The following is a 24,925-nucleotide window of genomic DNA, read 5'->3' on the forward strand; positions in this document are numbered from 1 at the left end:
GGAGCGCAGCAGTGCAGGCCCCCCACCCGCGCCGGACCCCGGCGTCCTCGCCCTCCTCCTCCGCCCCGGCCGAGCCCCGTGCCAATGCGCCAGGATGGAGACATCTCGGCGCGGGAGGAGATGACGCAAAACCCAGCGCTCCCCCCCAAAAAAGTGTTTCTCCAGGACGAAGATGGCGGCAACTTAGCCGGGGACTGAAGATGACTGTGGCTCTCGGGAGGCCCAGACCCGGCGATTCGGCCCCGAGGTCCGGGGGAGGCGGCGTCAGCAGTCGGAGCCCGGCGGCGGCTGCGCTCGCGGGCAGACCTGCGGCGGCGGCGGCGGCGGCGGCGGCAGTTGGAGCGCGGGGTGGGGGGTGGGGGGGAGGGAGAGCCCTGCCGGCGGCGGCGGCCCAGGCTCCGGACTCGCGGAGAGAGAGCGAGAAGTAGGAGCAGGAGGAGGAGGAGAGGAAGGAGAAGGAGAGGAAGGAGGAGGAGAGGAGGGAGCTGGGGAGGCGCTCTGGTCGCAGCCAGCGGGCAGCGGAGACGCGGCATGCCCCCGGCGGCGGGCGAGAGAGGGCTGTCCCCGGCGGGGCCATGGGGACGCGCGCTCTGACAATGCCTGGGTGAGAGGAGCAGCGCCAGCCACTCCGCCGCCTCCACCATCACCTCCTGCACTCCGCTCACCGCCGGCCGCCGGCCCCAGCCTCCGACTGTCTCTCTCTCCCCCCCCCTCCCTCCCTCCCTCTCCGCCTCTCTCTCTGCATTATTGTTTCCCACTCTACAGAGGATGGGGTCGGCAGATGATTAGGTCGGAAGCAAGTCATATCTTCCTCCAAAGCCTGGTAATATTTATGTAGGCAAAAAGAGAGAGAGAGAAAAGAGGGAGAGAGAGAGGGAGAGAGGGAGAGGGCGAGGGAGAGAGAAGAAACGGGAGGAGGGGATAAGGAAATTAAACCCTTTAAGTCAATGCATATCGTGGTGACACCGGCACAGGAGCCCTCACGGTGGAGTCGGCCAGGGCTGTGCGTTCCCAAAATATGACCAGGGGTGCTTGGATGTGTCGGCAGTATGACGACGGGTTAAAAATCTGGTTGGCGGCACCCCGGGAGAACGAGAAACCGTTCATCGATTCAGAGAGGGCTCAGAAATGGCGACTGTCTCTGGCATCTCTCTTGTTTTTCACAGTCCTGCTTTCTGATCACTTGTGGTTCTGCGCCGAGGCCAAGCTGACCCGGACCCGGGACAAGGAGCAGCGGCAGCAGCAGCAGCAGCGGCAGCGGCAGCAGCAGCAGCAGCGGCAGCGGCAGCAGGAGCCCTCCTGGCCCGCGCTCCTGGCGAGCATGGGGGAGTCCTCGCCCGCCGCCCAGGCGCCCAGACTCCTCGCCGCCGCCTCGGCCCCCGCCCTGCCCCCCTCCCCGGGCGCCGGCGGGGGCGGCCAGGGCAGCCGAGGCAGCAGCAGCCGGGGCGAGGCTCTTGTGCTGGGGCACTCTGCCCAGCCCGTGTGGCGCCTGGAGACCTGTTACCCCCAGGGCGCCTCCTCGGGCCAGTGCTTCACCGTGGAGAGCGCGGACGCCGTGTGCGCCAGGAACTGGAGTCGGGGGGTGGCGGCCGGGGGGGAGGAGCCGCAGGTGAGGGGGACGCATCCAACTCCGCTCTGGAACTTGTCGGATTTTTACCTTTCATTTTGTAATTCCTACACACTTTGGGAGTTGTTCTCGGGGTTGTCCAGCCCCAACACTTTGAACTGTAGTCTGGATGTGGTGCTCAAGGAGGACGGTGAGATGACCACTTGCAGGCAGTGCGTCGAGGCTTACCAAGACTACGACCACCACGCTCAGGAGAAATACGAAGAGTTTGAAAGCGTGCTCCATAAATACTTGCAGTCGGAGGAGTACTCGGTGAAATCGTGTCCTGAGGACTGTAAGGTAGGAACAGTGGATTTTCCCCATCCTTGCGCTTTTATATCCGTGTGTGTTTGGTTGAGGCGTCTTCTAGAGTGTTAAAATGTTTTTTGGACTCTGGTTTTTTTGTTACTTCACCGTTGTTTTTGTGGTTATAAGAGCTTGACTTGCTGCTTGATTTGGGACTATCCCGTGGATTGCTGGTGGACTGGTGCCTTCTTCTGGGATCCTTGGAAGGTCAGGAAGACCCTGGTCTTCTGAGAGAATAAAGCCAGTGCTATGGAGTTGGTTCAAACTCTGTTGCCTTTTTTTTTTTTTTTTAAATGGAATTTGAGTGAAGCTTGTTAGGAAGACAGTGATGGGATTGCATACTGATGACCGCAGCTAAAATCAGAATAGTCTGAGACAGGCATGTATGGTCTGGCTTATGGGCCTGACACATGAGCTCTCTGATTGTGACATCATTAAGCTGGTTGGCTGAAGGGACAAGAGAAAGTGTTTGTGGCTGTTTATGTAGGAAGAACTAAAAACGTGTTTTACTTGTTTTACAGGGGTAGTTCTGGCCGTTTGGAAAGTCTGAGGGCCTACCTAAGCGTATTTACTCACATTAAGTTTCCTGTTTCCTCTTAGAAACTTGTATAGTTATTGATCGGAGACTCATTATGAGTAGAAAGTTTTAATTAAGTATCTGGTGATAACTGATCAATGTTAGATTTTTTATCAGCCACCTGATGTAATTAGCTTGAATTTTCAGGATGCTCTCCAGAAGTACTAATTGGCAAATGCTTGATCTATGAATGAAAAATACTGAACTCATTAATAACGTATATTACCTTTAACCCCTTCCTATTAATATAATAATGGCTGTAATCCTTGCTGATTGACAAAGAAGTGTATGCAAGTTTCTTAAGAAATGGCTAATGCAACCATGAGCGCTTGTCCTAGTAGAAGTGTTGCTGTCCGTGGTGCTGAAATGAGATTTGCTCAAGAGCTTTGTTGAAGATGATACTGCAGTGACCTTTTAGTAGGGAAGAAATGATGACAGAATCTCAGTAATAAGCCTTAATGTTTTGTTCCAAAGGTAATTTCTTAAAGAGTGCAATAAAATAGTATTGCTTTTCAAAATAAATAACACAGCACATTCTCTCTCTCTACCTTTCTCTTCATTACTTCCCCAGCCTCTCCACGGGAACACAGCAAATGTCCCTTTTTGGCCTCACTTGCTTTGTACTCAGAAAGCGTAATCAGGGGCAGTATGGATCAAAAGATTCTGTGATGCTTTCACAAGAGAACTGGCCTAAGGGATACCTACTTAAAATGAACATAGTTCAAGGGCTGTATTTTAGTTTGGATTGATTAGTTGTGCTTTTGACAAGTAAGCTGAACTAAAACTAAACTTGTTTTGCCAACATTCTTTAAGACCAGAAACATATCTTCTTTGCAAATAATAATATTGCATTTACAACATTAATTTAGAATGCTACTTCATTAGATAAATGGATTTTTAAAGTTTTTCACATATTTTTCTTAACCATACCCCTGTAAGTCACGCCTGGGAATTAAACTTAATCTTAATGGTAGAAGTTAATAATGAATGACTAGTGTATTTATTGCAGTTATTTACTTTGACAAGATACGTTGCACCAGAATTGCAAGGACACTGACGTGCCTGCTAATTCGACTACGAATAAAAAGCTTGCAAACGTTTCAGTATATTTATGTTTAAAAGTGATCCCGTGTAATAATTTGAATTTGCTTGCCTCCTTGAATGTAAACTCTCATAGAAATTTCTAGTAATTCCAATTTGTATAGTTTCAGTGTTTAAATGATAGTCTACATTGCCAATATACTAGAGCATATTTTCAAATAAGTCTGTCAAATATATTTTTGTTTAAATATTCAAGTTTTAAATATGTATAAATGTATATTTTCCTCTTGACCTGAAATCATTATCAACTTTATACTTATATCATCATAGCTATAAGGCACAGTGTAGGTTAAATTAATGTGTAATGTTATGAACTACTTCTGGATTGTGTTCTCAGATAAAGTAGTAGTTGTTAGCTGTATACACAAAAGCACATTATAAAAATCTGAACTCCTTTTTAGAAACATTTCTTCACAATGAAAAGTAAACACAGACATTTGAGTTTTTCATCTCCACAACACAGGATTTATTACTTGTGATGCCTTGTAGCTATTTCTTGGTTGGTTGGTTGTCTGCTGGAAACACTTGAAACATTTATTCCAGGATAACTGTTCTCACACAGCTTCAGATTTTAGGTGCCGGGGGGTTGGAGGGGGGCAGTGTTCAGTGTTCTTGGTTGATAACTCACAAATCTGTTGATTAGCTCCTGAGCTTAATATACAGCTTCTTTATGATTCTGCAGAACCACAAACACATCCACATACCAAGTATATTAAACGGCTTAAAATGGTACTTGTAGTCTTTGAAAAATGTGTCTGAGTTTCTTTCTGAACATTTTTACTTATTTCAAACATACTTATAATTATGAAATGATGACTATCTTCAGGAGCAATGTTCAAGATATATAGTCTGTGCAAAATTTCCCACATTCTAAGGTTAACAGCAAAGTCTTAGGCAACATTAAAAGTAAATGCATTATATTTCTGGAATTGGTAATATATTCATGAAAAAATCCAATTTAATAGTTTATTAGTATATTTATAAATTTATAGACAGGAGAATATATGCAATAATATTAGCTATACAAATTAGTAGAATCCATATTTTAGGAGCAATATGTTAACTTTGTTATACCCATATATAATTAAATGATTAATACAGTGATTTCTGACTTTTAAAAGTTAGGTCATGTTATTACCCTCTAGTTTTATAATCTCCCCCATTAAAAAAAATGCCACATTCCATATACATATGAAATTAAAATGGATTAAATTTAATTTTTATTTAACTTGATTTAAAGGGCTTTTGGCCTATTATACTGAAAACAAAACAAAACAAAACAAAAAACACCTTAATATTGATCTAATCCAATCATATTGTCTTGGGCCCGTAGTAGTTGGAGATCAAATATAGCTTGGATTTTCTTCAGCGAACCTTTGTTTGCAACATATAATAGAAATCATTTGCACCCAAGAATATTTTTTAATATTCATAGAAATAGCTGGTTTAATTTTTAAAGTAAATATGCACTTTTATCGGGGAAGTAACTTGTGGTAAAATAAAGAACAAGAACTTCTGCATGTATCATTTAGACTATAGCATTCAAGCTGCTATATTACATAAATCAAGTAGCAAAAATTTGACAGTAATTCTCTGGATTTTGCAGTGTTATTCAAAATAATGTTTTTGATATACAATAAGAATCTGAAAATCTTCAAATTGGCTTCAAATTGGCTTCAATATTAAAAAATACACTATTCTAAGCTACAGAATTACATATGTATATTATTAACATGCCTGAATTTTTACTTAAATAAAGATTTTTTCTTAAATATGCCATTCTTTACCTCCTAAGCATTCTTGAAATTACATATTACAAAACTGGGATGTTTAGGGAATATAAACTTCTATGTTACAGGTAAACTTTTGTTAATGAAAGTTTTATTGACTTACTATTCCTTAAGACAGATGGTCAGGGAAAGTGGGTGTGAGATTAGATTCTAACATAAATCACTGCATCATCTGTATTTTAGTTCTCTCAGAATAGATTCTAATCTTTATACTATCAAGAATGTATGCATTCTTATATTTTTATATTATAATTTTGTATTAAAGCAAATTATATTGCCTATTTTTATTTAACAGACAATGACCAAAAGAATACTCTGCCAGTGTTCGGCATATATAACAGTTGTGATACTCAGGGCTTTCTGTATTGTTTGCAGAAACGACTCAGAAACATTAACCAGTTTGAGGACATAGAGTTTGGGTTACATAATGTGCAAGTTAAAAAAAAGGCATTTTTAAGTCCTTATTTATTTTGATGTCATATACTGTAGATTCTTAAAAATAGTTTTTATAAGGAAATAAAATATCTAACAATTCTTTCCACTTAAATATTGAATCTAAAATATTATTTTGCTCTTACTCGTTTAAGTGCTGTTGTACATGTTATGTCCAGAGTGTGGAATACGTCTGCAAATAGATCTCTTTTATATTATACCACTGTGTTATTTTTAAATCATATTTTTATAGTTGAATTGCTTCTCTGTAAAATCAAATAGTCTAACCTTCAGATGATCACATTAACCATTAATAAGGCCATTTATAGTATCAAAGACACTTTCATAACTGTTTTTATAACCCAGATTTTCATTTTCATATTTTTGCTCCATATATAACTACTGATTTATGATATGTGTTTTATTTTTATCTTAATTTTATTTTATTTTTATCAAATTTTATCTTAATATTATATGCTGTTGCTTTATAGACCAAAGAATGATTATTCTTTTTTAACTTTGGACTTGTAACTGGGTCAAATTAGTAGCTATATAGGGCATAACCACAAAGTTTTGATAATTGCTGTTATACCTCGGTTTTAATCACTTTAATTAGATGAGATTGGTGTCTGCATATGCAAGGTGAATTAAAATGTGAAGGAAAGGAAATCAAATAATTTTCTCAGTCTCATGCTCCCCCACAAATAAATTATAATCCATTAGGATGTATTTTCATACTAGATTGAATATAAAAGAACAAATATACAGATAACTATTTGAGACACAATACTATTTTGGTTTGAATTATCTGACCTATTGCTTTCATTTCAATTCCCAATTTCCTTTTTAATCTTAATCTTCTAAGTTGACCTCACATTGACTAGGCTCCCATCACGTTGTTGTATGCTTTCTATTGATTTACACTGAAAAGATGTTTCTTCAGTATCAGTAAACATTTACTCTAGATCAGTGGTCCTTGGGTTCACGTTAGAATATCCTGGGAGTCTCTGAAGACACCCCCAGCCCCAGGAGATTTCTGATTTCATTGGTCTGGCTTGTGTCATGAGCTTGGGATTTTCCAGTTTCCCTGGTGATGTGCAGCCCAGGTTGAGAACCACTGTTCTAGTTGAGTGCCAACCAAAGTGGAAAGACCTTTTAGCTCCTGTGCCTCAGTAATGAATACATAATAACCTCATTTGTTCAACTGATGAAAAAGCAACTTAAATTTTTTTTAAGTGGTAAAGGCAGTAGGACATAGCCAGAGGGCAGGGGAGCAAATAGGTAGTGACTGGGCTGAGGAAGTAGATGAGAAGTGAACCAGCTGGGTGCAAAGTTTAGGGAATGTACCAGGAGAGAACATGGAGAGAAGGAGAAGGATGCATAGAGGACCAGAGTCAAGGATGGGCCTCTTGGCTGTGGATTTTCTGTCTTTTAGCCAGAACTGTCATTATACTAGTGTTCACTAATACGCTGAGCACGTGAATGCAGAAATTGGATGATTGTCTCTGTGAGACTGATCAACTATTTGATTAGAGGAGCCTCAGCCTCCTCATTTTTGTCTCTAATGTTAGTTTATATAAATGGCTAAAATTTAGAATTTTTCAAAAGTATGGGTTGGTTTTAAGAGAAAACATTTTGGCTTTTCATAGTATTTCACATAGTTCAGGTTTATTCTTTCTTCACCTGTTCACTTTACTAAACCTAGGAAATTACTAATCCTTTTTTACTTTTCTTTTTCCATTGTAATGATGAGCCATGTTTCCTTTTTTACTTATTTCTGTCATAGTGGAATAACTAGTTGATATTCATACAGTGTTTTGAAGATACAAGTTGCTAAGTAGGCACAGAATACTACCACACCTAATTTAGGAATTCATTTTAGAGGGATCTTATCATTGTTCTCTTTTGAAGTGATTGTAACATAGTCATATATTTTTTTAAAATTAATTAATTAATTTATTTATTTTTATGGCTGTGTTGGGTCTTCGTTTCTGTGCAAGGGCTTTCTCTAGTTGTGGCAAGCGGGGACCACTCTTCATCGCGGTGCGCGGGCCTCACTATCGCGGCCTCTGTTGTTGCGGAGCACAGGCTCCACATGCGCAGGCTCAGTAGTTGTGGCTCACGGGCCCAGCGGCTCCGCGGCATGTGGGATCTTCCCAGACCAGGGCTCGAACCCGTGTCTCCTGCATTGGCAGGCAGATTCTCAACCACTGCGCCACCAGGGAAGCCCAATAGTCATATTTTTTTTAAAGTTTAGATTACAAGATGCTGTGAAACACTAAATTTAAGTTTTACCTTAAATTAATAAGCAATTAAACCTTACAATCCAAATCATGAAATTATAGTAATAAAATGTTTTAATTTATTCTGATTCTTTAAAACTGGAAACAAGAGTTAACATCTGCCTTTCTTTGGTAATAAATAGTTAATGATTTATACTATGTATTGTAGTAGAATGCATGAAAATATTTTACTTCTTGGGTGTTTAAAGTGTTAAAAGGTAATAGTTGATTTTTCCCCTCCCTTGGTAGTCTGTTTCTACACACAGTCATTTATTTAAAAAGAAAAGTTGTAGATGTTACCACAGATGGTAAAAAGAAAAATATCCTGCAAAAAATACAAGTCTACTGTGTGTTTAAATAGTGTTACCGATCTTAGCAGCAGCAGTAGTGTATCTACATGTGTGCGTGACGGGTGAATGCAATAATTACTTCTTTGGAAATACTTTGGGATTTTATATGTCAGCTGCTCTGCCCTGCTTGAGAAGGAAATTGGGCTCTGCTCAAAACTCTGAGTCTTCACCCCTTGGTCTCCTCTTCTTCCTGTCAGTGTGCCTTCTTGCTCTCATCTGGCTGAATCCTCTCCTGGTGTCTGGAAGCTTCACTTGCAGGGCCTGTGTCCCATGGGAAACCCGAAGTTCAGAAGTCTTACTTCTCTGCATCTCTACTGACATCAAAAATGATCAGTCTTTTTCCTACTGAACTATCACTGACTTAGTTTCTTTGAAAAGAAAACTGAACTAAGATTTAAATGGATGATCATGACAATGTGTTACTAGTTTTCTCAGAAAGTGAGTTGAATCACTCAGAAATTTAAGTGCTGGAACGAGCTTCAGTAGTAGCTAACAAGCTTTAGAGTTTATTAGAAGTCAGAAACTAGTCTAATTCATTTAATCGTCACGTCATCTTTATGAGGTAAGCACTATCACGTATTTTACAGATGAGTAAAGCGAGGACATAAAGTTAACTGTTCCAAGGTCAAACAGCTGGTAGTGTTAAAGATCAAGTTCACTTCCTCACTTGATCGTTATTTTCTTTTTCCCCTTCGTTATGATCATTACAATCATACCAAAGAGTGAAGAGATAAGTATAATAAATCCACAAATACATTTAACACCTATTAAAAACCTCACCATATATACTTCTTTTTATTTTTAATTTATCATTAAAAACATTTTATAGATGATACAGAAAGCTAAGATGACAGAAATTTTGGAGCCTTAGACAGCTGGAATGAATGGCCAGGAATTCCTGGTTCATCATTGCAAAGTCTTAGAGGGAGATATGAATATGAATAAATGGTATGACGATCAGCAGAACACTTAGACTTCTGCTTTCCTTTTTAGAGTGGAGCAGAGAAAGGATAAATATACAGCTTTGGAGGGAAGGAAGTAAACTTTGGAAATCTGTGATAGTTCCTACACTGAATTCATGTTAGATAAGATACTGTCACTTTCTGTTTATAATTTTTAAACAACAGTCCAATTTTTACCATATTGTTTTAAAAGGTGTTGAGTTTATTAGTTGAGAATTGTGTACACATTGCCTGACATCTATAACACTTAGGAATCTTAACATTTATCTAACCTTTATTAGCTTCTTATAAGCCTTATCTCCAAATACAGTCACACTGGGGGGTCAGGGCTTCAACGTATGAATTTTGGGGGACATAGTTCCACTCATACGTTGAGTAAGGTATATGGCAAGGGCTGTAGGAAATACCTTGGAAAGATGTGCTCAGTTGTGAAGAATCATGTATCCCATGCCAAGTCTTTTTGAACTTCATTCTCTGTGTGATAAAATATCAGAGAGGAATTTTAATCAAGTGATTTAGTTGAGATGGTTTGTTTTTCTCAAAGCTTAGCCCTGGCAGCAATGTGACGATACGTTGGAGGAGGGTAAAGTGATGTCAGAAACTAAATTTTAAATTATATTTAATTTCAATTAGTCTTAATTTAAATAGCCCCATGTGGCTAGTGGCTACCATGATGGACAGAAAATTCTAAATGACTATGATGGCTATGGAAGTGGAGAAGAAAGCAAGATTCAAGAGACTTTTCTGAGTTCAAATTTACCAGTTAATATGTAGAGGAAGGATTTGAATATTACTCCGCCATAAAAAGAAACAAAATTGAGTTATTTGTAGTGAGGTGGATGGACCTAGAGACTGTCATACAGAGTGAAGTAAGTCAGAAAGAGAAAAACAAATACTGTATGTTAACACATACATATGGAATCTAAAAAAAAGGTTCTGAAGAAACTAGGGGCAGGACAGGAATAAAGACGCAGACGTAGAGAATGGACTTGAGGACACGGGGAAGGGGAAGGGTAAGCTGGGACGAAGTGAGAGAGTGGCATGGACATATATACACTACCAAATGTAATGCTAGTGGGAAGCAGCCGCATAGCACAGGGAGATGAGCTCGGTGCTTTGTGTCCACCTGGAGGGGTGGGATAGGGAGGGTGGGAGGGAGACACAAGAGGGAGGAGATATGGGGATATATGTTTATGTATAGCTGATTCACTCTGTTATACAGCAGAAACTAACACACCATTGTAAAGCAATTATACTCCAATAAAGATGTTAAAAGAAAAAAAACACATGCAAGGGAAAAAAAAACTTTATAAAAGGTGGGACTCTGGATGTGGATACATTTAATGAGATAGGAAATACAAGAGGAAGAACACTTTGGGATTGAGACTGGTGAAAGAAACAGGAGTCCATTTTTGGAGATGATGACATCAGGAGATGTCCAGTAGATAGTATACCATGTAAGTAGGGCCTTTGGGTGTGAAGTTTACTCTCTGCGCGTCGTGTAGCTTGATCCAGGAAGCTGTGGGCAGAGATTAGATGATTTAACAAAACAGATTACTTGGAGAGAATGTCAAAGATGAATTCTGAGGAAGAGCAATATTAAAGGGTTTGGGCAGAAAAGGGACCAAGGATAGAGACTGAGAAGAAACAAGAAATGAGAGTGAAAATGGGGGAATGAGAACAGAAGAGAGAATGGAGGAGGGTGGGGGAAGAGGAGGAGAGGAGGGAGGGGGAGAGGCAGAGGTAGAAGGAAAGGAGAGAGAAAATCATTAGAATGTGATGATCTGAACAATACAGGGAAGAATTTTAAGAAAGATACAGAGTCAGTCAAGAGTGTCTTATGTTGCAGAAAGAACATGTAGGATGAAGCCTAGAAATAGGTCACTGCATTTGGCAATTAAGTCTTATTGACCTTACAAGAGTAGTTTTGTAGAATGATGGAAGAGATGTCAAATTGTGATGGATTAAGGAATGAGTTGGAGTTGAGGAAATAAGAACTAGTCCAAACTATTCTTCATTAAGTTCAGCAGTGAAAAGAAAAAGAAAATGAAATAGGTGGGAAGATGAGAGTTTAAAGAAATAAATATTTTATGATGAAATAAACATTAGAATATTTGTAGCTTTTGATCTAGGACCCAGATGGGAGTATGATATTGAAAGTACCACTTTCAGAAAAAATTAGTGAAGGCATCAGATCCCAAAGAAGAGATACTAGGCTCTGATCTGTTGCTTACTCTTGGGGAGGAGGGAGGTTTTATCTTGTACATTGTGCTGTGCATCTAAGATCCTTGGTTTTGTTGTTTATATTTTAAATAGGAACAATGCTATAATTTCAGGATTTCAGACAATAAGCACAATTATTATCTTGAATATGCTTAAATAAAGTAGAATATTCATTTTCAAATAGTATAAAATAGTTACTGGCTGTAAATATGAGATCATAAATAATTATATCATGTGTGTTACTGCAAACTATTTTCTTTAGGAATGTGCTGCCCTGGGGTTCAATGACATATTTAGAGAGTCCATGGAATTAAATATGGCTATCTTGTTATACATTTTCTTTTTTTTTTATTTATTTATTTTTTTATAAAGTTTTTTTTTTTTTTTTTAAATTCACGGTCTTTTATTTATTTATTTATCACTGTGTTGGGTCTTCGTTTCTGTGCGAGGGCTTTCTCTAGTTGTGGCAAGTGGGGACCACTCTTCATCGCGGTGCGCGGGCCTCTCACCATCGCGGCCTCTCTTGTTGCGGAGCACAGGCTCCAGATGCGCAGGCTCAGCAACTGTGGCTCACGGGCCCAGTTGCTCTGTGGCATGTGGGATCCTCCCAGACCAGGGCTCGAACCCGTGTCCCCTGCATTGGCAGGCAGATTCTCAACCACTGCGCCACCAGGGAAGCCCCTGTTATACATTTTCTTAAAAAATATTGATATGTTTGATAGAAAGTTCTAAAAATAGAAATTAACTTAAAAAAAAAATAAAAATAGAAATTAATTTTAAACCTAATAGAGAAGTATAGTAAAATGGTTAAAAAAGTATTGAGGAAAACTGGGTTCAACTCTAAGTTTCATCACTTATTAGTTATATGACATCATCCACCTTAAAATAGGGAGTCTAACATCTCTTTCGTAAGACAGTTATGGGGAGAAATCAAGAGACTCTCATGCAGATTAAAGTACCTCACCTAGGGCTTGATGATGCCCAATAAATGGGAGCAATTCATTAAAACAGATGCCATAGGAAAATCAGTGAAATTGCTTCACTTGAGATCTCATATAAGTTTTCTTGTAAACACCACTCATTTTTATGAGAGTTTTATAAGCAGACTTTGCATTCTGCACAGTAAAATTCTCAGTTTTATTACATCTACATTCCTTCTGCTTCTCTAGAAAGATGACTAATGGTGATTCTTTAGAATGAAACAGAAAACAAAAATTCAGCTAGGGTGAAAATGTTTCATTCCTAAAGCTTGACTTTTTTCCCCCTGTTATTGCAGATTAAAAATTAACATGTGCTGGGTTGTAGACCGAGTGGATCCTCTTAGACTGCTGCAAAGGAACTTGAGCCCCTTTGTGTACAAACCTTTTGGGGAGGACAAGCGGAGAAACCATTGTAATGACTCTCCATCTCCTGCAAACCTCTGGGTGAAAATAATCTTGGGGGAAATTCTTTGTTACGTAGTCTGTCAGGCATTGCAAAGTCTCATGTGCCTCCAAGTTTCATTTTAAATGTTGGGGCCCTTTGCTCTACCCACTAGCTACCTGGCTTCGTGTTTTGTTTTGGTTGTTCCTGTTATTTTCTGCTCTTCTCCCCAGAACTTATGCACTCGGCCATACTTAGTAATTTTATTGATTGGGGAGGGAGAGGAAGTAGAGTAAAAGATTGCCTCGGCATTTGAACTAGAGCTAGCAGACCAGGCAAACATGGCAGGTGCCAAGATATGCAAGACTGTATGGGCTAGAATGAAAGACTTTAAGCTGTGCTCCATGAATGGGAACATGATTGCCCTGAGGAAGAGAAGATGCAGGGAGACATAGCAGGGTTCTTTAATTTGATAAAAATTGTCATGTGGTAGGGGAGTCTTATTATCTAGTACTTAGTTTTGGTCTAAGGGTAAGAATGAGGTTCTATAAGCAGGTGTTTTAGAAATATCTCTCCTCTACATAAGAGAGAATGTTCTATTAAAGGATAAAATGGAACAATCTGTCTGGAGAAATCAGGTGCACATTGCTACAGAAGATGTACAAATAGGATGGGAGCTATCTGCCATGACCCTTGAGGGCATCTTACCTATGTGTTGCAGGTTGGCCAGAAGATTTTAAATATTCTGTCTAACATCCTTTGGCAGAAAATGAGGCACCCAGAAGTGATAACTTTGCACAGTGAGATTGCACTATATTCTTTGCCTAACACCTTGCTCATAGTAATAGTTCTTTGCTTTTAAAAAAGGAAGTCTTGACGACTTCAACTTTAAATTATTTCTCTGGTTCCCATTCATATTGTTGTCAACCTGGATAATTTTAAAAAGAATGAATCAAATACATGTGCTTGTCCTGAAGAAATATAGAAATTGAGCTGGACTAATCTCTAAGTAAATTTTTTGTTATTGCTGATAACAAGAATAAATACTCATTCTTCTCTCCTAATCACAAACACATCAGTCACTTTTGTAAACTCTCAAATGACCTTTTGAGCAAAGCAAGACTCAACGACATGGTCAGATCTGAAGGGAAAGTGGGTGCGGCCTTCCTCCGTTGGTCTTGCAGCACTTCTTGTCACACGTGGATTCACCCCACATACAGTTTCTGTGGGGACATTATCACTAGTAATTAAAATCACTGTATAAAATTCCCATTCTTGTGGAATTGTACACATTAAGTTTTTAAAATAAACAAGTTCTACACGATAACTTTAGCATCCTTATCTTATTTAATCCCCACAACAATCCACCATTATGGGCAAAATTAGCTTTCTTCAACAAATGGGTTAACTAAGGCTTAGAGAAGGTAAGAAATGTGCCGAAGTTCTCACAGGCAAATGTGGCGTAGACAGAACTCAAACCAGTAACATCTGGCTCTTAATCTCATGGCCCTGACTTAACTATTATAATATCCTGTTCACTCTGTCACAAATCACTGCTCATGTCTAGTTTTTTAAAAAATTTTTTAGGGGGAGAATGTGGGTGGGTGACAGCAGGAGTGGATAGAATATAAAGTTCTTTGGCACATGAAAGAAAATGTAACTCACTTCATCCAATTTTTCTGTTGCAGCAGCTTGGTGTAGGAAAAGAGCATGGGTCTAAAAGTCAGAAACATCTAGATTCAAATGGCTGTTCCATCAATCCTGTAAGATGGGGATACTTATATATCCAGGTTGAGGAGTCACTGAGAGAAGAAACAGAGCAAGTGTGTAATAAAATGTAGCTGGCGAGGGAGTTCCCTGGTGGCCTAGTGGTTAGGATTCCGGGCTTTCACTGCAGTGGCTCAGGTTCAGTCCCTGGTTGGGGAACTGAGATCCCACAAGCCGTGCGGCCAAAAAAAAGAATAAAAAAGTGTAGCTGGCAGGTAGAGTTGTCATCTTTTCAGTCCAAGCTACTCTGAGAAGAGAGGGTGGCGTCACACTGCAAGGCATACTCTGCTCTCTTTACTGTTAGAGACTGAGCTGGTAGAAAACATTGACAAGCTTGTCCTTCTAATCCAGTTGTTGGTTTCTGGTCAGAGCTGTCCTAGTGTAGAGATCGTGGATTTAGTTTCCATAGAGGCATTTAAAAAGGCACTGGTGACGTATTTAATCTTGGGAGTCACTATGACTCTAGATAAGCAGTGAGAGACTGTCAGAAGAGAAGCGAGTGTTTTTAAAAAGGTAAATCTGAATCCTAAGCCATTTAAAAACAGAATCTCTCCTTCCGCCTAGTGAAGACTGGACTGGTCACTATGGGCCATTGGGCAAGGAGGTGTGGGCCCTCCCCCCACCCCCCGTGCTTTTCAAGGCAGTGGCTTCAATGCAAAGTCCAGGTGAAATAATGGGAAAAAAGACCACATGCAAATGCAAATGATCTTGCTGTCAGTGGAGCTGTGGGTCTTTATACCTGACTGCTTTGTAGAGGGTTGGCAAAGAAATGGCAGATTTCAGGTATGTTCTATTTGTCCCAAGGATTTCTAAATATATATTGAAATTTTAGGAGTCTCTTATGAAAAAATGAATCCTTTCCTATCATTTCAGTTTAGACTTTTTAAACTAAATGTTCGTTTTTATTCAGTGTATCTGAAAATTTCAGTAGGATGGAATTCAAGTCTGAGTAAACAAAATCCTTGTCAACATAGTTTGGCTTCATTGACGAATATAGATTATTTTCAACTGTCATAGTTATAACTGCTCAGCCATGGACTTGATTTCTCTATTTGATTGACTGGCTCTTTAAGATTATTAAAATAATTGATTCGGTCTTTAGGTACTTGATATTTTTTGTTCTTATGACTTAATGGATAAAACAGGCCAACTTTGTATGTGCTACTTTGCCTACGAGGAGTCAAAGCAGCTATTTATCTATTCTTTTTGGCAAAAGCAAGCATATTAAAAGAGTACCCAGACTCTTATTTGTTTATTTAGTCTTTGAGAAATAAATTTCTCATTTCCAAATAACTTCAAAATCTAGGGAAAATTAACAAAAATCCATATGAATATTTATGTATTAAATTTGTAATTTTACATTTTATACATTATATTAAGTGCTTGAACTTTTCATAACAAAAATCTAAAATGGTTCCCCAAAGATAGTGGGGTTGATTTTTGATAGTCCTCAATTATTTCATAAAGGTAGAGATTTTAAAAGGCCCTACATACAGGAGTAATTCTTAACATGGACGAAGAGGTCGGGCTTTGCCCCAGTCGCACTGTCCAGACAGGCAGCACCCCTAATGTGCATGACTGAGAGTTCACTCATCACTTGGTTCACTGTTACAGCTTCTCCAGTATTACACTCTAATTGGACGGATGTTTAAGTTTCTCACAGTATACGCTTTAAACAGATAAATGCAAAAGCTAAGCAATGCAAATTTGCATTTCTTTAACAACTTGATTTCATTAATAAACTGAAAACTATATAGCTAAAGGAACCCAACAATCTACTTTTTTTTTTTCAAATCAAGACTAGATTTTGTAGTAGGTGAACTGTAGAAAAGTTAACTCATGATAGATATTGTTTAGGGAAAAACATTCTATCTTCATCCAAATATATTAATTTATCTTAATGGCCGGACATTTGACATACATGGGACCAGATGAAGGTGCTGCAGATAGACCGAGGGAAACACACAGTGATTAATGAGAGTCCCCATTTCCTACCTGTGATCGATTGTCATGAATTTACTTTTGTCTGTGTAATGCTGTCTCCATTCTGGGCTATTTTGTACGGCCTTGAGCCTATTCCTATTCTACTGTTTTGTTTTGTTTTTTTTTTCCTACCGTGACAAAATATGATGCATTTAATATGGTAAATTATTAAAGAGAATTTCCCAAGGGGCTGTTCAACTCAGTTCCTCTGACTTCTCCAATTAATGGTGAAGGGCCATTCTCAGGGCTGCTGGTCGATGCTTGTTGTGGAATGAGCAGGTGAATCAGAGGGACCAAAGAAGTGTCAGCACTGAAGAGAACACATGCATTTTCTCAGAATGATCACAGTGATTATTTGCAAAGGATATGATAATTGCCATCCAGATGTATTAAAGGATGCTTCATAAAGAACATTTTAATAACTTAATTTGTGATCATTGCCTCTGGGAATGCACTTTGTCATACAATTTTTGTGTGCTCTATAGGAAAAAAACAGTGTAAGGACAAATGAATATTTCTTTTTAAAAATAGATCTTTAGTGGAAGCTGTTCTTAGATAATTTGAGCACTATTATTATATGGCAATAGTAATTTAGGCACTGAGATAAAAGATATCCCGCAGTGCACCTAGTTAAAAAAGGAATAAATAATCAGACTCTTCATCATGTGTGACTCACATATGGACGTGAAAAAAATGTAAGAAATTTATATATAAACAGCGTGTTTACTAAAACAAGAGAAGGAAAGAATGTGAGGGAAAATCCAAGAGAATATTTGATTTTCTTTTTCTAGGTACATGTTTATGAGGACAAGATTAAAAGGCATGTAAATCTCTTAATCTAAAAGCTCTTGTGTTCATAATCTGCTACTGAAAAAAAAAACCCAACAACTTGGTAACAAATTTTTCTTTTCACATGGTCTCACTTTCAACCTATAAATGAAAATTAGATTTCATCCAGAGCTTTGAAATCAGGACAGTGTTGCAATTTCAACCTGAAATTGTTCCTTCTAACTTGCTTATGAGAAGTTCATTGTTTCCCTCTTAAAAAGACAGTTGGCCCTAAGTCAAATAATTACCAAATACCAATTTTATAAAATATGGTGCTTGATATCTTTGTTGCTGAACAACAGAGCTTTTTATATGTTAAATATAAACCCAGTATTTTATTTCTACATGCTTCTTTATGGGTAATTATGGGTTTGAAAAGTAATAAGCAGCAGTGTAATTATTCCATAGCTTGCAGTGGGGATGTGTGTTTCCTTAATCTGACCACTTAAAGACAGAAGTAGCTATTCATCTCTGAACCTTTCCAGAAAAGCAATTTTTAAAAAAATTCAATGTCTTTTTCCAAATTGAGAAGACTTTAGAAAAATATATCACTGTTTGGTTCTGCTGATTAGTTTATGACTTTTAAGAGACTGGAAAGATATTATAACTTTACAATGGTGATTTCATCTGAGAAATCACCTGGACAGGTCAAATAGTTCCAAAAATTCAAATAACCCACAGAGAAATGTTTTAAAATATCACTTTCCACTTAAGGAGAGTGTTGTGACATCTGCAGCTTACTTTGATATGGTTTAGGCAGAAAATATAAATGTAATTATGGAAACATTTGCCAAATCTAGGTTATGGCTATATGAGTGTTTAGTTATTAGTCTTTCAACTTTTCTATATGTTTAAATTTTTTCATAATTAAAAAGTTTTTTAAAAGCAAATCAATGGCCTACAGGGAGGAAAATGTTCACTACTTTGGGGGTTGTTTTTTGTTTTTTTGTTCATTTGTTTGCAAAGGAAAAAAAACCTCAAGCTGCTTCACTTCAACCTAAACTTTAAAAAGAAGTTGAATATAATATCGTCTCATTTTTGCAATTACTTATGAAAACTGGCAACCACTCTGTTGAATAAAATGTTTAGTAAATTACTGAAAAAACTGATGGGTTCTTTCCTTCGTGATGATTGTTTGCCTCTTCCTATTCTACCCGACGTTTAGATAATGCCACTTGCTCCTGATTATACTGTGCCTAGTTTTCTTTCTTGATTTCTGGCCTTTAGTTCTTCCCAAAATATTCCAGATAAATTGAATGTGAAAATTTGTTCAAATGATGTTTAGAATATTCCAAAGATATGGCTAGTAGGTGGATGATACAAGAGGTGATGATTTTAACATGTGAGTGAAAATGTAACTGTTTTTTCCTAAAGAACAGTTAAAAACTCTGTGGCTGAGAGAGAATATCATAATAATCACCCACTTGAAAACAATTAAAGTTATAAATGCAGAGTAAATTATTCAATTTCAAGTGGACTAGTTCGCTATAGTTCCTTAATTTAAAAAAATCAAAACATGAGGATTTCAACTGAATATTCCAGATAACATGGCCTTAAAATTACTCTTCCCTCAAAAATTTCAGCAGATATATTTGGTACTTTATTTATTTGGACAGTTATACTAATTTCCATTTTACTTGCCACATATGGACACACAGTGAAACACATTAGTATAACCCAATGAAAGACGTAAGAAGCTCTTTGGAGAGGACTCCGCTATATATCTCTCCATGACACTGTTCATATGCAACCTCAAACTGAATCTTTTCAGTTGTATTGTACACAGCTTGCTCATAGGCATTGTTAATCTGCTTAACATCATACATGTCAAAACTTCTCAGATGATGAATTGGGCACGAGAGTCAATGCAGGAATATTGGCTACTAAATGAATTAAATGAACTGGCAGGAGAAAATGTCGTAAGAACAACTTCAAGAAACTGCTTACCAGCATTGCTAACCAGAGCGGGAAAGAATTCAGTAAGGTACATGAGGCCACATAGGTTTCTTTTATTTCAATTTTCATTAGTTTTACTCAGTGGAACCTCTAACCTAATGGAGAATCAGTCATTCAGCAAGCTGTTACTGAACACTGTCCTGTTATCTATTGTTGCATAACAAACCACTAAAATGCAGTATAAAACAACAACTATTTTATTACAGTCTAGGGTTCTGTGGATCAGGAAATCAGGCATGGCATAATGGGCGAAGCTTTTCTGTCCTCTGAAGTATCTGGTGCTTTGAGAAGATTTGAAGGGCTCGAGGTGCCTTAAATGGCTGGGCACCGGGCTCATCTGCAGACTCTACTCACATGCATGGCTCCTGGCCTGGGACAGGTCAAAGGCTGGACGCAGTCGAGACTGTCTATGGGAAAGCCTACCCATGGCCTTTCTGTGTGGCTTGGGCTTCCTTACTGTATGGTGGTCTTGGGTTCGCTGACTGCCCTAAAGAACAGCCCAAAGCTTCAAGAATGCATGTCCCAGCAAACAAGGAAGAAACTGCGTAACCTTTTGTCACCTGCCTTGGAAGTCACAGAGCATCGCTTCTGCCCTGGTCTTTTGAATAAAGCAGTCACAAGCATGCCCAGACTCAGAGAGGGGGCGTGCTTGCACCTCTCAGTTGTAGAAGCATCGAAGAATCATGACAATGTTTTTTAACCAACACAAGCTCATGTTCTTCTTTCTTTTCTTCTTTACAAGTGATTAGACAAAAAATGTGAATAAGACATAACTCCTAGCTTCAAGAGTAGTCTCAAAACCTAACAGGAGAAACAAATGGACTAGTACATACGTACGAAATCAGTATTATGGACTTATCATGTAAATCATCCACATGTTGCTAGAAATTGTCTTCAAGCTAATGTTTTCAGTGATTTCCTACTTTCTTTCCAATAATCTGTAATCTTTGAAAATCACGACTGCTTCTATACCATAGCAATGTAATAGAAAACAAATATAATTAAGAGCTTTAATTAAAAGTCTTGTGCCCTTTGTTTACTTTTCTGCAAAATGGGGATAATTATCAGACCTACTTCAGAGAATTAAATAACTTGGTCTATCACTAACACTAGGTGCTAACTGTGAACTATTATGATCTTAACAGAGAGGAAAATTGTCCTCCAACTTTGGGCATAGCTTTGCTGCCTACCCACGAATCAAATTAAAATTGAAAAGTAAAATTTATATTTACAAAGACAGAGAAGTAGATTTTCATCAATTATTTTCCCTATACTTGGGTTGTTGACTGATTAACAAACTTTCTTCAAATCAGATGACCAAAGCAGTCACTGTAGAATTAAAAGCCAGAAATCAAGAAAGAAAGCCAGGCACGGTATAATCAGGAGCAAGTGACATTATCTAAACGTCGGGTAGAGTAGGAAGAGGCAAACAATCATCATGAAGGAAAGAACCAATCAGATTTTTGAGTAATTTGCTAAACATTTTATTCAACAGGGTGGTTGCCAGTTTTCATGGGTAATTTCAAAAATGAGATATTATATTCGACTTCTTTTTAAAGTTTAGATCGAAGTGAAGCAGCTTGAGTTTTTTTTCTTTTTTTGCTTTGCAAACAAACGAAAAAAAAACAACCCCCAAAGCAGAGAATTCCATTGTATTATCTATTGCTCTGTAACAAATTACCACAAATGTAGAGATTTAAAACAATGTACGTTTATTTTCTCACAATATCTGTGGGTCAGAGTCTGGCATGGCTTTGATATGTCCTCAGCAAGGCTGCAATCAATGTGTGGGCCAGGGCTGGGGTCTCGACTGAGTCTTTACTAGGGAAAGATCACATTCCAAACCCGCATGATTGTTGGTGGAATTCATGCCTTGCAGACTGGAACTGAGGACCTGGGATACTTACTGCCCATTGGCTGGATGCTGGCTGCCCTTGGTTCTTTGCCAAGTGGCCCTCCCTAGGGTAGCTCACAACCTGACATCTGGCTTCTTGAAAGACAGCAAGGGGGAAGGTTTCTCAGCAAGACGAATGTTACAGTCTTTTGTAATGTCATCATGAAAATGACAACCATCACCTTTGCCCTGTTGTATTCTTTGGAAGCAAGTCCCAACCACACTCAAGGGGAGGAGGCTACCCGAGGACATGAAGACCAGGACAATGAATTGTGGACACATTAGAGACTGTTTGCACATCCATTACTGTTAAAGATCCCTCAAAGATATTATTCTTTAGATAAGCAGAGACAATTTCATGTATTTTTAAATCATCTCAGGCAAGATACGTCTTCATTTTTGTTTTGTCACTAAGTCAATATTTGATAAATATTTAACTATTAATGTAGGATTTCATCAGCATTATTAACTACAAGTGTGTTTTATTGCAGGGACATACGTAAGTAAAATTTTATTAGGCTTGATTCTGCATAGAGAAAATGGAATTTTAATTAAAGAAATTGAAAGTGGTCATTTTCAAGCCTTCTTATTTCTTCCAAAATTGTTTTTGTGTAAAGTCAACATTGTAAAGCAACTATACTCCAATAAAAATTAAAAAAAAAATTCTAATTTAAATTTTCTTTGCAATATTTTTTAAAATTTAAGAGATTTGCTATAATTATAGAATGATAAATGTCGCATAATTGCTTTAGATGAATACAGTCCGTTTCCTAAAATGTATTTTTAGGGTAAATTAATGAATTTTAGAACCTGTAGTTTCTAAATGTAGACCTATAATTCCATAATAAGATTAACTTGTTTAGACCAATAGAGTAATTGCATATGCCTATTCAGTCATCTATATAAATCTCATTTGTCTGGAATGCTGCCCATAGTGCTGAATTCAGATTAAAGTTTTCAGCAGTGGGATTTGAAATAAACATGAAGGCACTTTAGGGCAGCTGCCTTTATGAATAGAGGTCTGGAAACTATCTCTCTTCAACTATTCTGATCCAACTAGAATACTTATTTCTTTTTACCATTCTGGAATGGCAGATATTCTTCTAGGAGCTGCTTTTTTTGTCTTTAGTCCTTCATCCTCATTAAAGTTCAAATTCTGCATACCTAACACTGCTATACATTTACTTGAGTAAAATGGTTTTCCAATTTCTTGCTTACTGTATGGTGTTTTTTTAGGGAGAGGAAAAATATACCTGGGGTAAGATTGGGAGTATTGAGTCAGACTTGGAAGGTGAGAAGGCTGTATCAATCAGGATAGGTCAGGTTATGGTGAATTAATAAACATCCCCAAATGTCAGTGACTTACAACAATAACATCTATGAAAGATTTCTTTCTTGCTAACAATATATGTCGTTGTGGATTGGCAGTGCCTCCGTTATACATTTTCAATCCAGAGTTCAGTCTGACAGAACAGTCACTGTTTAGAACATTGTCAGTCTTGTGGCAGAAGGAAAGGAGACAGGGTACCATAATCTGGCTCATAAAAGTCCAGCTCAAAAGTGAAACATACCACTTACAGCTACGTTTCACTGACTGAAGCAAGTCACACTACCACTCCTGTGTTCAACAGAGTAGAGAGGAAACTAGGGTGTTTGTCAAGTGGTGATACAGTCTACCAGAGATAGTAAGGATAAAATGCAGAGAATCTGGGCTCAAAGAAGATATATTTTTATATTTCAGGACTTTGCTTATGGTTGGTACTTTTTAATGTATTTAAAAAAAAATTGTATATTAAATTCAACTCTGCCATTATCTTCCAAGTTTTTTTCAGGAAAGCGTTCCAAAGATTACCTTATTAGTGGCATCCTTTTGGATGGTATGATAATGGAGATAAAATTGACATAATGGATAGATGAGACTTTTCCATATGTGATTTTAACATGTAAGTAGTTTGAAAGCAAATTCTAACTTTCTGGGGAATGGGAGAAGTAGAGTGGGGATATGTGTAGAGCAGTGTTTTGGAGTCCTCTCCCCAAAAGCACAGGAGTTAAAGGAATCCCAAGATTTAAAAGGGTATTCTCAATTACATTTCCCCATTTATATCACTGTGGTTTTATGAAGTTAAATTATCTAAATAGATATGATTAGTATTGAAGAATGCTTAGTATTGAAAATGGAAAACACAGTTTGGAGATAGTGCTCTAATTTCTGGATTTATACTCATTGAGGAACTGGTATGGTTTTGTGTGGAGGAGCAATTAGATTGGCGCTTGGGTAAACAGGGTAGGGTTAAGGTTACCACCGTTCTGCCTGCCTCAGCTTGCACCCATTCTTTGTCATCAGGTATCTCTGTGCCACTGCACAGACCAGACCTTTTGGTTGTTTAAAGAAGCTGAAGTGGGTCACTATTTGAAAAATGAGTCCAAGCATGTGCCACCCGATAGCATCATCTTGGTATTTAAAGGAGAGAATGAAGTTAACAGTCCTTCATCTGGACTTGGGTCATGCCAAAGTGATAAAAGAAACTAGTACAAAATTAAGAATTTTAAAAAGTATTTCTGGATTTTCCTTTTGCCATAAATGGAATCATCTTCTTGGACATTCTGAACTTTTAAACTACATATAAGTTGTTCATTTTTCGTATGCATAATTATTGACTTAGAATTAATGTGCTATGTAAAATTAGCTCCAGGTCTTTATTGTTTATACTTTCAGGACAGTTGGTACATAATTATTCACTAAATATTTGTTGAATGGATATATCCATTTGGAGAAAATCTAGTTTTAATTCCATAATCATAAAAAAGTGGGGTAGCCAAATCTGCTGTGACTCCCAGAAACACGTATCCTTACGCTACACTCTTAAAATCAGGCAGAATTTAACTACGGTCTTTTTCTGCATGGTTTTTAGATGAAGTCATGTTGGATCAGAGTGTCAAAATCTTGTTTGAATTAGGAAAAAAGAAGTTAAGCAAACCCATGTCTTCATTTCAAAGTATATTCATTCTATTGTCAAACTATCAGTGGTTGCTGGATTTCTTCAAATCAAAGCATGATTCATATAATTACTGTATTATGATTAGCTTTATTAAAGGACTGAAGGTATTTTAATGGTTTGTGATGAATGAAAAGAAGATGGAGTATGAAGAACTAGTCTGCAGTGAGAACTGCTGAATGTTGAATTCAGTTATAGTTATTGTTGAATATTCTTTAAATAAGATTGAATCCAGAGGCAAGACATTTTGTTCCTTAAAAAAAAAACCCATTGAAGTATATTTTAAGAATGACCTACATAGTAATGAATTTTCAAATTCTTATTAACATCCCGCAAAAAAAAGAGAGAGACAGAGAAGGAACTCTGGCATAATTACTTTGGCTTTTTAAGTTTAAATTGATGCTCAAATTCATTTTAAGCTTTCTTCTGGTCATTTCATAAGAGTCTCATATAATTATTGATTTTATAGATTTTCTTTATATATGTATTTTATCAGTGACTACTTACAAC

At 37.9% G+C, this 24,925-nt stretch overlaps 1 protein-coding gene across 2 annotated transcripts in view; it reads left to right on the plus strand.

Annotated features, from left to right (window-relative positions):
- The first annotated feature begins 354 nt into the window (after nt 1–354).
- The window catches only part of NALF1 (NALCN channel auxiliary factor 1), a 561,883-nt gene continuing 537,312 nt past the window's right edge, over nt 355–24,925 (plus strand). For both annotated transcript variants that reach the window (XM_057532679.1, XM_057532681.1), the window contains exon 1: nt 355–1,906. In XM_057532679.1, coding sequence (XP_057388662.1) covers nt 1,019–1,906 — 888 coding nt within the window. In that variant the 5' untranslated portion in view covers nt 355–1,018. The remainder of the gene's footprint in view (nt 1,907–24,925) is intronic.

The sequence above is a fragment of the Balaenoptera acutorostrata genome, chromosome 18 (assembly GCF_949987535.1).
Source record: "Balaenoptera acutorostrata chromosome 18, mBalAcu1.1, whole genome shotgun sequence".
Classification (NCBI taxonomy): domain Eukaryota; kingdom Metazoa; phylum Chordata; class Mammalia; order Artiodactyla; family Balaenopteridae; genus Balaenoptera; species Balaenoptera acutorostrata.